We start from the raw sequence: 12,433 nt of genomic DNA on the forward strand, positions 1-12,433 counted from the left end.
CCCCAGCCCTGCCTTCTCCAGGTCCACAGGTAAGCCGCGGCTTTTTCGCCACTTTCCCGCGTTTGTGTTTTGGTTCCTCCCTGACTGGACCTCCCCCGTTCTCGAAACCAAAACCGCTATCCTACATCGTACTCGGTCTGTGTGACGCACCGCTGGGTCTGCAGGCATTGCTCTAAGAGCCACAGCTCACAGGTGAGGGCTCCCACACCAGGTACAGCTCCACTCTCCCTGTTGTCAGCTCTCTCTCAATCAGAACACACTGTGCAAGATTTATTGGTACACGAACTGTGATCGCTTTATACATAAAGTATTTCCCATGGTCACGGTCTGGCATTAAATACCTCAGGTAGGTCCAACAGCATATTTTTACTTTAAGTTGTATAACAGAGGAAGCAAAGTCTCCCAGGCAAGATGTTCTTGATTTATAAAATGGGCAGTTCATCATGTTTTTCCTTAAGGCAAAGCGGATGATTTTAGAATAACCGTTTAAGCATTTTATTTGGGATTGGGACTGTCTTGGCTTAACCGAGCCGCAAACTCCACCAGCGTCCTGGTGGGGCGCCCAGCCATGCCCTTCCGCAGGTACGGCACCTCATCCTTGTTGGCCATCACACCAGCAATGTCCAGGTGAGCCCAGTGAGGGGCGGTCACAAACTCCTTCAGGAAGGCAGCAGCCGTGCACGCTCCTCCAGCTCTGCAGGGAGCAGAAATAGGAGTTGTTTCTAAAGCAACACCACCAGTCCAAAGGCTGGGCTGCAGGCTGGGAGGACAGGGTGTGAGGGATGGTGCAACATTACCTGCTGTACTTCCCAATATTACTCAGGTCTGCCAGAGGGCAGTCTGTTACTTGTTTTGTGTAATGTTCAAAAAGAGGCATTCTCCATACTCGGTCTCCTGTCACGATGCTGGCCTGAAAAAGAAAGGCGACACATTGGGCAAAGTTCACTGCTTGTTTTTGTGCAAGTGGGTTGCTGTTTTTTCCTCTCCCTCCCTTTTTTAACTGCATTTATAAGCATCAGCATTGCTCATTTTTATCCTTTTCTAACTTTGACCACTCTGTCTAAAATTTTCTATGGTCCAAAATAATGTCAGCTATTTGGAAATACACTGCAAACAAAACTGAATCCCATTTCAGCGGTGGTGATCAAAAAGCAAAATATAAAGAATACTTATTCTCCCCTATAATATAGTTTCCTGGTAATATACATTTTCACAGATCCTTCCCTTCAGAGACTCCCCATGTCCATCACACCTCAGGCACTTGCAAGGCCTCTCTGAATGTCTCCTTTGGTCTGGCTTTTAACAATACCAATTACCTTTTTAACAAAAACTAATCACTGTCAATAATCCAGAGCTTCTACACATGCAGTATGTTGTCAAAGGATGCCAACACCACTCAAAATCACAATGCGTGCTTTGTGCTGTGTGATATAAAACCTCACTGAGGAGCCAGCAATTAAGAGTCTCAATTATGTATTTTTCAATTAAATACAATACTAACACATTCCTACGAGATTTCAAAATACAGTAACATTTTAGAGTTGTGTCAGGTAAGACTTTCTTTAAAAGAAAGTCACTACTTTTTTAGTAACAGCAGCTATTAACAAGATTATCACTTGATAATAATGTTGATGGCCTACCTCATAAAGGTGATTCCAAAGCCAAGATGAATTTGTGAACACTCCAGTTGCAGCAGACCCCAGTGCAACATCCATGGCACCTACAGAAAGACACCTTGAAATTTATACGATGACTGCGAAGGTGGACTTATTACCCTGCATACACACTCCTCACAGTACTTCCCTTTTTAATTCTCACCAGCAGTGATTTCTGAAGTCCACAAAACCTACAGACTTTAGTGCACTTTCATTTAATTTAACAAAATTTAAAGTTGTTTAAAGGCTAAACTAACAGGACAAGAATTCATGAAAATTACATTCCAGATCTCATAAAATTTGACTGTTTTCAGCTTAACAGTAATATGCCTAATGTATTCAGCAATAAGTCCTTTATCAAAATAAAATTAAAAAAAAAAACCTAAATTTTTACTTTCTACATAGAAAAATCAGACTTTCAAGTTTATGAACTCATCCAATTTTCCACTTGGTACTTTTCCTTCTCTGAATTTCATTCACAGAGGTTGTTGCACAGCATACGCAAGTTTAATTTAAATGAAAATAATCACCATCAAAATAATAAACCACGCCTCAAGCAGAGAGATCGCATACACAGTTATTTTTTGGTTGTCACAGATCTGCTTCTCTAACACTGATGCTATTTCAGGCACTCAATCCCAGGGAAATTTAAAAAGCAAAATTCTCAGCAATGTCAGAAATTTCTGCAGGAGTTGTCCTCCTTCCTGCCTGGTGCCAAAGGATCCCAAACAATAGCCTGGAGTGGGAGTAACCCATTTCTCCTATCATGGAAATACTTTTACACAAGTCAACCACTTAAAATCAACATTGCTTCTCTCTATAAACATTTTCCAAGCGTTTGAACAGCGTTAAGCTTGAGGAACATGATTTAAAGCAAAGAGAGGTGATTATTTTTCTCAGATTGTTTATTAAGCAAAACAGTGGACTCCTATCTGATCTGTTCTTCCATGTTTGCTCACATTTCAGCTACAATCACTTCAGCTATGACAGATTGTTGCTGCAGTTCATGAGATGCATACGTAGTGCTATAATGTTAAACCTGTAAAAAGAACTCCATTCATATATAACTATAGAGAAGAAACAAAATGCACATGAGATAAGAGATGTTTCAGGGAGAAGTTCTTTACTATGAGAGTGGTGAGGTGCTGGAACAGGCTGCCCAGAGAGGTTGTGGATGCCCCGTCCCCAGAGGTGTTTAAGGCCAGATTGGATGGGGCTCTGGGCAGCCTGGTCTAGTATTAAATGGGGAGGTTGGTGGCCCTGCATGTGGCAGGGGGGTTGGAGATTCATGATCCTTGAGATCCCTTCCAATCCAGGCCATTCTGCGATGTTTCACTGAAGTGACTTCCTGAGAAGATGGTATTGATTCTCCTACTAGGTAGATTGAGATAGCTCAGCAAATGGAAGAAGTGGTGCTGGGTAGGTCAGAACTCAGGCACCCAAGAGGCTTTTCACAAAGAAACTATTTTGGCTTCAGGATGGCTAGTGCCGGAACTGGCACAGTCTTCCACAGCTTCACCAGTATCTCTGCACCACAACCTGAGGGTTGAATGTGCTTAGGCAAGATGTTGAGTGACATAATTGCCTGGAATCTACTATTAACTCAGCCAGAAAAAGAAGCACGGGAAAACTTTGTGCAGAAACATCCAAGTCTGCATAAATCCTCCTGGACTTATCCCTTCCAGCTCAGCTGGGCCAGGCCCAACTTCATCTACATTGCTTACTGTGCTCCGTGCATGCCAATACCCCCAGTCTTGGAGACATGCTGCAGTTGTACAAGTTGTTACAACAGAATTTGTGCAAGCTCTTGTCCTGCAACATGCCAAGCAATCTCACCTGCTTTCAGCTTCAGGCTGTCTTTGTATACATAGTACAACAAATTCACAGACCATTTAATGAGAATAACAAAAAGTTGGTTTCCAAAATGAAGTAGGGAAGGAAGACTGCTTACCTGTTAATGTTGCAGCATTCACAATAGCCCTTGCATTAAAATTGTGGGCATAACAGAGAGCATCAGCTAATAGCAGTCTTCCTTCTGCATCTGTGTTATCAACCTTCAGGTGGAAAAATCAATAAGAGATTAACTACTGAAAACATCCCATTAACTGACTTATTTCTCACACATTCTCTTAAACAGCTGTCAGATTGTGACTACACTGTCACAAGACCAAGGAAATTAATCAAGATTTACTCAGAGAAATATGGCTCATAGAAACTGTGAAGGAGAGGGATCCACAAGAATGCACAGATGCGTGCCAGGAAATGGTTCCGTGTGATACTGCTTTCTTTTTGTGTCTTGAACCTTTTTGCCTCTAAAGAAGAAAATAAAATCAATAGCCCCTCTGCACCTTTCCCCGTTCAGAGAAAGCTTATAATGAATTCTGCAAGATTAATTGCATGCACTCTGAGCCACTAGCTATTTCTTCTAGATTTCTCCTTGCTGGAGGAATATGCATGCAGTCTTCTCCCTCCAAGCTGAATGCCACCAAACTCAGTACTACAGAGAGAACGTCAAGGTCAAAGTTTGAATCACAGAAATCCAGACAGAAATATTGAGTAAGCCATCTTCTGCACAAAGTCAGCAGCCTACTGCACAGTAACTTTCTGCAGCATTTAATATATTGAATTAGTATAGCTTGGATTAAATATGAAATAGTAGTATGGCAATGTGCTTTGAATTGACAGATCTTATGATGCTCAGTTCTGCTTGTACAGAGCAGCTAGCATGGCAAAGACCTTAATTATATCAGCAGGGAACTAATACACTTACATCTTACTCCAGACAGCAGGTAAGTGTCCTCAAAGGTCTGCCAGAAGCAAGTTGTATGTTACTCATTCTGAGAGCCTGTGTTTATAAGCATCTTGAGATGACAATATTTTCTAGCATGTTCATTGTTACCATACTTTCCAGTTGTTATTAGGGATTTGTAGAACATGTCTAACCTCTTCAAATATGTTTAAATATGTTTGAAAAAACCCTGTGATTGCAATTCCTAATTAATAACATACATTTGCATTGCATATCCTCTGACTACAGTCATGCAACCTGATTGAACCAATTCACTCAGAGTACTCAAAAATCCAAGTTTCATAGGCATACCTGGATTGTTTTTCCATTCTTGGCTCTAACTACATCCCCAGGCTTGTTTGCCTTACCACTGGGCATGTTTTCACAGAGGGGTGCCAAACCTCAGAGAGAGAAAAAAAAAAAGAAAAAGTGCATTACTATCATCTCTCTCAAAAGATATAAAAAAAATAGTTAGGAAACAAACAACAAACTTAAGAAAGCAGTAGAATTTTCACCTTAATTGCTCAATATCTGAATTTTCCTGGTCACTGAAAGTCACACGGCCTAATTTTCAATCAGTGGGATTTCTCTGCATGTTGCACCACAGCTTATTTTCCCCTGCACCATTTTACCACTAGGATTTACTTCTAATTTAGATACTCAGGCAAGCGACAGGAGAAGAGCTTTAAAATTCACCAAAGCTTCTGTCAAGAGGTACTATCTTATGTCTTCCATATATGAAGAATTAGTCACATATAAAGAGAGTTACTTCTTTCTGAAAATCAGACTTCTGAACTCTGAGCTGTTCAAGCTCTCCTCGTTGTGTAATGCCAAGAGGGGTCCAAGGAATCGCCATAGAATGCCAACCATAAGAGCAAACATGAGCTCTCAGTCGATGTGAAAACAGTGAATGAGACAGTGGGATGAAAGACAGCCCCCATTCCCAGGGAGAGCCTGCTCCTGTGTTCTGCCCAAAGCATGAAGGATTGAGAGAACTGCAGACCGCTGCTATTCACTGGAATTAAGTACACAGATTTCTGCTCCGCTGATTTTTGCTTAGCGCTTCCCTTGGGATGCTTTTAAGTATGAATCTTGTGAGGATGTGTGGTTCGCTGCCCTCTACTGGTCGAAGCATGTCAGCAACTAAAATATTGCTTAGCTGGAAGCGACAGTTTTCAAACACAAAACTTAACCTAGAGCGGACTACATCTCATCAGGAAATGGTTTTTTAAGCGCAATTCCTGAATCAACTGATTTAATTCTAACTGCACATTTCTGCAGAAGCAATAACCACTATTCAGAACTAAAAACTAGTATCAGAAAGCTTATTTTGTTGTTTTAAAATTTCTGTTGAGACATTCTCCAAAGAAAAAGCTGATGCGCCATCCTCCTCAGCTTTGGCAAACAGAGATAGCTCAGCTAACTTCTTTTCATTTCTAATGGCTTTTATAGGTATCCAAACTCTTTCTTGTAACAAAGCATCAGGACAAAACCCACTAAAAACAGGTTTATCAACAGCCAAGTCACAGAATCATAGAATGGGCTGGGTTGAAAAGGACCACAATGATCATCGAGTTTCAGCCCCCCTGCTACATGCAGGGTCACCAACCACCAGACCAGGCTGCCCAGAGCCACATCCAGCCTGGCCTTGAGTGCCTCCAGGGATGGGGCATCCACAACCTCCTTGGGCAGCCCGTTCCAGTGTGTCACCACCCTCTGGGTGAAAAACTTCCTCCTAATATCTAACCTAAACCTCCCCTGTCTCAGTTTTAAGCCATTCCCCCTTGTCCTGTCACTATCCACCCCCATAAACAGCCGTTCCCCCTCCTGTTTACATGCTCCCTTCAAGTACTGGAAGGCCACAATGAGGTCTCCCTGTAGCCTTCCCTTCTCCAAGCTAAACAAGCTCAGTTCCCTCAACCTTTCTTCATAGGAGAGGTGCTCCAGTCCCTCTTCTAAGTTCTAAAAATCATGCCTTAATTATTATTTTTTTTAGTTCTGCCTTTCATTATCTTTGCATGAATAAAGTAATTCTTTTTGATACGCAAGTGAAAACAGAAAAGAGGCTGAGCTAGGGAAAGAGAGAAGCAGTTTTGTAAGCGCCTGTGACGTTTCGGTAAGACAGTGTCTTAAAAGTTATCACTGCTGATAGAGAAAATGACTTTGTCTACAGAGAATTTTGTAAAATGAAGGCTTTCAGATTCTCAGACAAATACTTACCAATTATATTAAGAGGAAGATTTAAAGCTGCTGCTGTCACAATGGCTGAACAAACGGTTGCAGCCCCTCCCATATCTGCTCTCATCGCATCCATACCTGATGATGGCTTCAGTGAAATGCCACCACTGAAATAAGTAGAATAAATATCATCCAGCATGGAGGTGTTAGATGTTACATACATTAATAAACATAAACACTCTGTCCATCACTGTGTTTTAGCATGAAAAAAAAATAAAAAGAAAAATCAATAAATACTAGACTCAGTGGTTTCTTCTTACAACACCCAAGTACACTGGTTTTCAGCTGAAGTACACCTAAATTACTTCCTCTGCACCGTAAGAATTCAGGTAATCTACAGTGGACCAACAAACCAGTTCTCCTGTACTCTGCAGTCTTCGTAGTAGAGTACAAAAGAAGAATAGTAGATTTGATGAAGTCAAGCATATGGAAGGAGAACAAACTGAAATTCTTCAGTACGTGTAACTGCTTTTTCTGTCCTACATGAGAACCTGCTGCAAAAAACAAACTGTTTCTACTTGGCTTGAATGTGATCTACATGTCCAGGGGCAGACTGCAATTTTAAGTATGTGAATTCTTCATCCCACGGTTTGCTCAGAATTAAAAAAAAAAAGACAAAAGTTTTGTTTCTTTCCCCTGGATTTCATTTTCCCTTACAAGCCAAAAGCACATCAATTCTACACCATTCAGTCACTGCAGCTTGTTTTATTCCTGGGAAATGCAGCACAATCTGCTACATAGAGTGAGTTCACTGGAACAGCACTGAAAGATGTGCTGGGAAAAGAAAAAGCACCTTTGCGCTCAACAGAAATAGTAGGAAGGTACAAGCAAGGCTTCACCTCTGCGTTTAACAGCATTGCAGTTTGAAGTGCATATCTCTCATCTGAGTTATGCACAGCCCATCTGAGCTCCATCCATTAATAACTAAACCATAGCTTCCCCTTGTCCCCAAACCACTAAAATATCACCGTACGTACCTGTCAAACGTAACTCCTTTTCCTACAAATACCAAGGGAGAGTCATTGGCATTAGCACCTCCTAAATAGTGAATCTCCAGAAAGATGGGAGGTTCAGCTGAACCCTTGGCTACACTCAGGAATGCTCCCATCTGCTGCGTTGCTATCCAAGACTCTGGCCTGGAACAGAAATATATATTTTTTAATTGAACGCTGACCAAGGAATTTTTGTTTGCTTTTGAAAGGCTATAATTCTTGAAGGCCTGTACACAATTAATTCAATTTTAGTTAGATTGGAAACCACCATTTAAATCCCACTGTCATTTCTTTTGTGAAACAGAAAAGTACCGCCTCAAAGTTACTGTTTGGTTTTTGTTTTTAAAGAAGACCAAATCTGTACTTTCTGCATGAGAAACATTAAACTTCAACTTGCCTATCAGACTGTGTCTTTGAAGGCACATGGAGTAACAATGTTGCATCCTCTTTTTGCTTTCTCCCATCAGAACAAATACTATGTGTACAGTTGATTTCCCCTCAGTCTTTTCCTTTTCACCAGAACACCCTCCAGCACTTACTAATGCGACCAGCCATTTCTGCTGAAGGGCAGCAACTAGAAGTTCTGGGACAAGAAGCATTAGCTGTGCAAATTCAATTGCAAAGGCTTTTAAAGGGCTCTATCTCAACATTTTAAAAACTACAAAAAAAAAAAAGCAATAAAGGATATTTAATTACCACATCCAAATGAAAAACAACAGAGGGAAAGGTATATCTAACAATTGGGAATAAAAGAAGACGTATTAGAAAAAAAAAGTATCTGGTATCTATAATTTATTCACTGATTCTTTACCAGGCTTCCTCCTTCACAGCCCTTGTGTCAATTAAGCAGATAACTGACAGCATGACTAATTGGCAGTTAATCATTTTGCTGTGTCACAGTATCTGCTTACTCTGCTCACCTAATTCTGAGAGCAGCCTGGGCACCTTTAGGCTTTTTCAACAAAGACTTCACTTGCTTTTGTTATTTGAGATAGCAGAATGAGAATGAGAGCATGCTACTAATTTCAGTGGCATGGGAGGTTTTTTTTTACTCAATAGAAAAGTAGTTTCAAGGGATTTTACCTTATATGGACCTTCACATTGCTAGCAAAATTTCCAAGCTTCTGTTCAATGTATTCAGCAAATTTGATTGGAGTTATATAATTAGCTGGAGCCTCCATAAGGTACCGAGCGAGGTTCTGACCCTCCGCATAGATAACACCTTTCTGCCAGGCTTCACTTCCAGCACTAAAGAAACAAAACAATGACATAACAATCATGATCATCAACATTTAAGAAAAGATGTCAACGTTCATTTGTTCTCTCCTTTTTGAAAGTACATCAGCATTAATTTAAGGCAATTAAGAATGTTCCATTACCATTACTATGAGGAATTCAGGGGAGATCCACGGTGTATCTAATCTACTTCTCATCTCTGCTTCAAGTGCTTCAGAGAAAGCTAGAAGAATCCTAGAGCAGGAGGTGTGAAACTGCCTAATACATTTGGTCTTGTCCTAATCCTTACTATTGTGAAAATGGCTTAAATCCTTAAACATTAGGTTTATATGCCTTCCGTAATTTGTAATCACATTATGAAAGTTTTCATTTACCGCATAAAGCCTTCAATTCTGTTTTTCACTTTGCTGAAGTACGGTTACACGACAAGAGTAGAATTTGGATCTCATCTCACAGTGCACTCAAGAATTTCACTAGCAAAAGACAGAGCTGACTGCGTAGGAAATGGGAATGTCTGCTTTCTCCTCTCAAGCAACAGTAAGGTCTACTTAGAAGCCAACTTTTCTTCTTGCATTTCATTCTGTGAATGCAAATATAACAAGTGAACTCTGTAAAACATATCCATGGTCTGGTCTCAGTCAGCATTTCCTGATTCTCAAAAGGATTTATTCATTTACAGAGTTTAGGATAACACTGCTCAACAATTTTGGCATGCAATACCAGTGCAAATCCGTTCACATCAGAACGTAATTCAAGTAATTTTTGCTTTTATTTTTATCCTTGGCCTTCTTTTCTATGAAGCAGCATTTATTTACCCTTAGCCTCATAATATGGCACACTAACAAAAATGTGTGGAGCAAACACCATTAATATACCTGGAGTGTAAAATAATTAAGGAAATTCAAAGGATTGGGAGAAATTAAGAGAGAGATTGCTGCTAGCCCTGTTCTTTCAGTTTCATTTTTCTCATGAACAAGCATGCATAATTTAAAAAATAGACAAATGGATAAATACACAAGCAACTTTTCCTTTTGCCATCACCTTCCATGAAGCTGAGGAGTAACTACAGGTTTCTTTTTTTGCTTCAGCTCATTGTATTCATGCAATCCAAGGACAGCACCCTCTGCTGCTGCTTGAGCATCTCCACAAGGGTCCACTTCAACACAGGGGATTTCCAGGTCTTGGATCTGTCTACAACCAACTGAAAAAATACAGTACAGAACGAGTAGGCCATATTGCACAGAAAAGCAAAACAGGTGTCTGATATAATCCATATAACACCTCAAGGAAAAAAGTTTACTTAAGATACCTAAGTTCATAAATTAATTAACTAAAATGAACATATGATAAAATAATTTTAAATGCTGATTATCATATACTGACAAATTGTGATGAAAAATATCACTTGATAAATTCCTACAATTAGGCCCTAAACTGCACAGTTGTTCTCATTCCTTTAAACTTGGCCCATATCAAAGCAAGTCTCCATTATTCTGGAGTGTTATGGACTATGAGTATAGGTGTCAGATATTTGCTGTGATGTAGTTTTTGCTAAGGCTCTGTAACTGTTCTTTTCTCACAAAATAGTTTATCTGTGCTTTTATGAACAGTATAAAACAAACAAAATCATAACCAAAACATATTCCATGTTCTTTTTTTTTTGTACCCAAAGAATTTAAGTGTTTTGGCAGCTAGTGAGACAGTCTGGTCTAGCTCTCGGGACAAAGAGCTGTCATACTTGTGTGACTGACCTCTTGTCTCAGCTTATGACTTACGTGGTTACATTAAAAGACTTCTCTAGATGACTCTAGATGAGAGGCTTAAGAAAATTAGAAAAGTTAACCTGCAACAGCTGCACGGATATTTTCTTTGTCTTCATTCCAGTTTTCTTGGCCATTTACTCCAGCATTCTTCTTACCCAAGCCAACTACAACCACGCTTGGAAAGTCCTACACAAAGTCAACACACAAATGGATTCCTCATTGTTACAGCCACAGCGCAGGGTTGTTACAAAGACTACGCTTCCCAAATCAAGCCAAACAGCATTAACATACATTCTCTGTGTTATACAGATTTTCTTTTGTGCTGCCACTGTCTTCCACTCTCAGTCATTTGCCACAGGGATCCAAACAGTTAGGCAGGTTGTCCACTTAATTACATGTGTTGTAGCAGATATGGCTTTATGCTCACCATACAGCAAAAGACACTTCTATGGGAAAGTCTAGAAGTCTTGAAAACAAATCCAGCTTTTGCTGCAGAACAGAGGCCAGATGTGAGCTGCCTAAGTGCAACCATTTTAGCTCAGTAGTACATCAATCTAAAAAAGTCTCTTCAAAGCCTAAGCCTACCAGTTCAGCTCCGGAGCAGAGCTGGCACAATTAGCCAAGTGCCAAACCAAAACTGCACAGAGGTATGCAGATCCAGAATTCAGGCAAGCCACGTAGCACAGCACACTTGCCTTACAAACCAAAAGTGGAAGGCAAAAAGGCAAAGATAACAAAGATGAAAGGAGACCTTTACGGATGAATTCAAATTTGTATAAAACCATACTCAAGGTTATGTATGCGAATAGATTTTCCAGTAATTTAATCTCAGACTTTCCCTTACTGTTCCATTGCAAATAGCAGCTCTGTCAGATTCTATTGGCTTTCAAACTACTACACCACAAAGTGTCTTAATCCTCAAAATGTGGAACTAGCGCAAACTTCTGAGATTGACGTTCACGTTTGATTCACGTTATCCTTTTTTAGCTATTATTATCTTACACACTCAGAAAAGTGCATAAGGCCATCTTCTACTGCATTCACCTGAGGAGATTTACTGCTTACTTCAGGGGTCATCCTGTATGCACAGCTGGGACAACAGGACCTTGCAGGGGTCTTCCACGAATCCATGACAGCCTTTCAGCTGGGTACATCACTCGTCTGTTGTGCACATGGGAACTCAGAGTGACAGGCAATAATTCCTACAACCTGATTTGTTTAAAATCATGTACATAGCCCTAACGTAGGATGCAATTACTCACACGGGGACACCTAGCGGCTGCCGAGCAGCACTCCAGCAAGGCACAAATCGTATTTGCTAGCTCCGTGCAGGGACATTAGATGTGCTAGGACCTCTCAAATGGCACCAAAAGCGTACCTTGAAGCGGGTGATATATCACATATATGATGCACACCAATGAACCAAGCTTAAAGTAAGCCATAAGGGCAAATCTCACACATCAGAAATACACGTACGAAAACGCAGTGTCCGTACCTGATGCAAACCATGGAATACGCGTGCTTTGCCTTTCTTCAGAGGGGGCCCGCATCTAGAACACAAGAAGCTTCTTTCAGTGAATAGGTCCGTACGGTAACAAAGTTACTCTGCTGCGTTCACCCCACAGCCACGCAGTGCTCCTGCACCCTGCGCCGGCTCATCCCGATAAAGAGCAGTCCCTACAGATACATCGCATCTCTTTTCCCAGGAGCTTCTCTCCAAGCCGCGCGGCCTGGGAAGGGTTAAACGCCACCAAGTATCAA

At 40.7% G+C, this 12,433-nt stretch overlaps 1 protein-coding gene across 1 annotated transcript; it reads right to left on the reverse strand.

Annotated features, from left to right (window-relative positions):
- Nucleotides 1-245: 245 nt before the first annotated feature.
- LAP3 (leucine aminopeptidase 3) lies at nt 246-12,376 on the reverse strand. Its single transcript, XM_010710360.3, has 12 exons — nt 12,354-12,376; nt 12,168-12,222; nt 10,753-10,858; nt 9,951-10,110; nt 8,757-8,921; nt 7,659-7,817; nt 6,664-6,788; nt 4,756-4,844; nt 3,607-3,709; nt 1,641-1,720; nt 798-910; nt 246-694 (listed from the first exon to the last, which is right to left on the reverse strand). The coding sequence occupies exons 1-12, from the start codon at nt 12,359-12,361 to the stop codon at nt 496-498; spliced, it is 1,362 nt and encodes a 453-aa protein (XP_010708662.1). The 5' UTR covers nt 12,362-12,376; the 3' UTR covers nt 246-495.
- Nucleotides 12,377-12,433: the final 57 nt, after the last annotated feature.

The sequence above is a fragment of the Meleagris gallopavo genome, chromosome 4 (assembly GCF_000146605.3).
Source record: "Meleagris gallopavo isolate NT-WF06-2002-E0010 breed Aviagen turkey brand Nicholas breeding stock chromosome 4, Turkey_5.1, whole genome shotgun sequence".
NCBI classification, from domain to species: domain Eukaryota; kingdom Metazoa; phylum Chordata; class Aves; order Galliformes; family Phasianidae; genus Meleagris; species Meleagris gallopavo.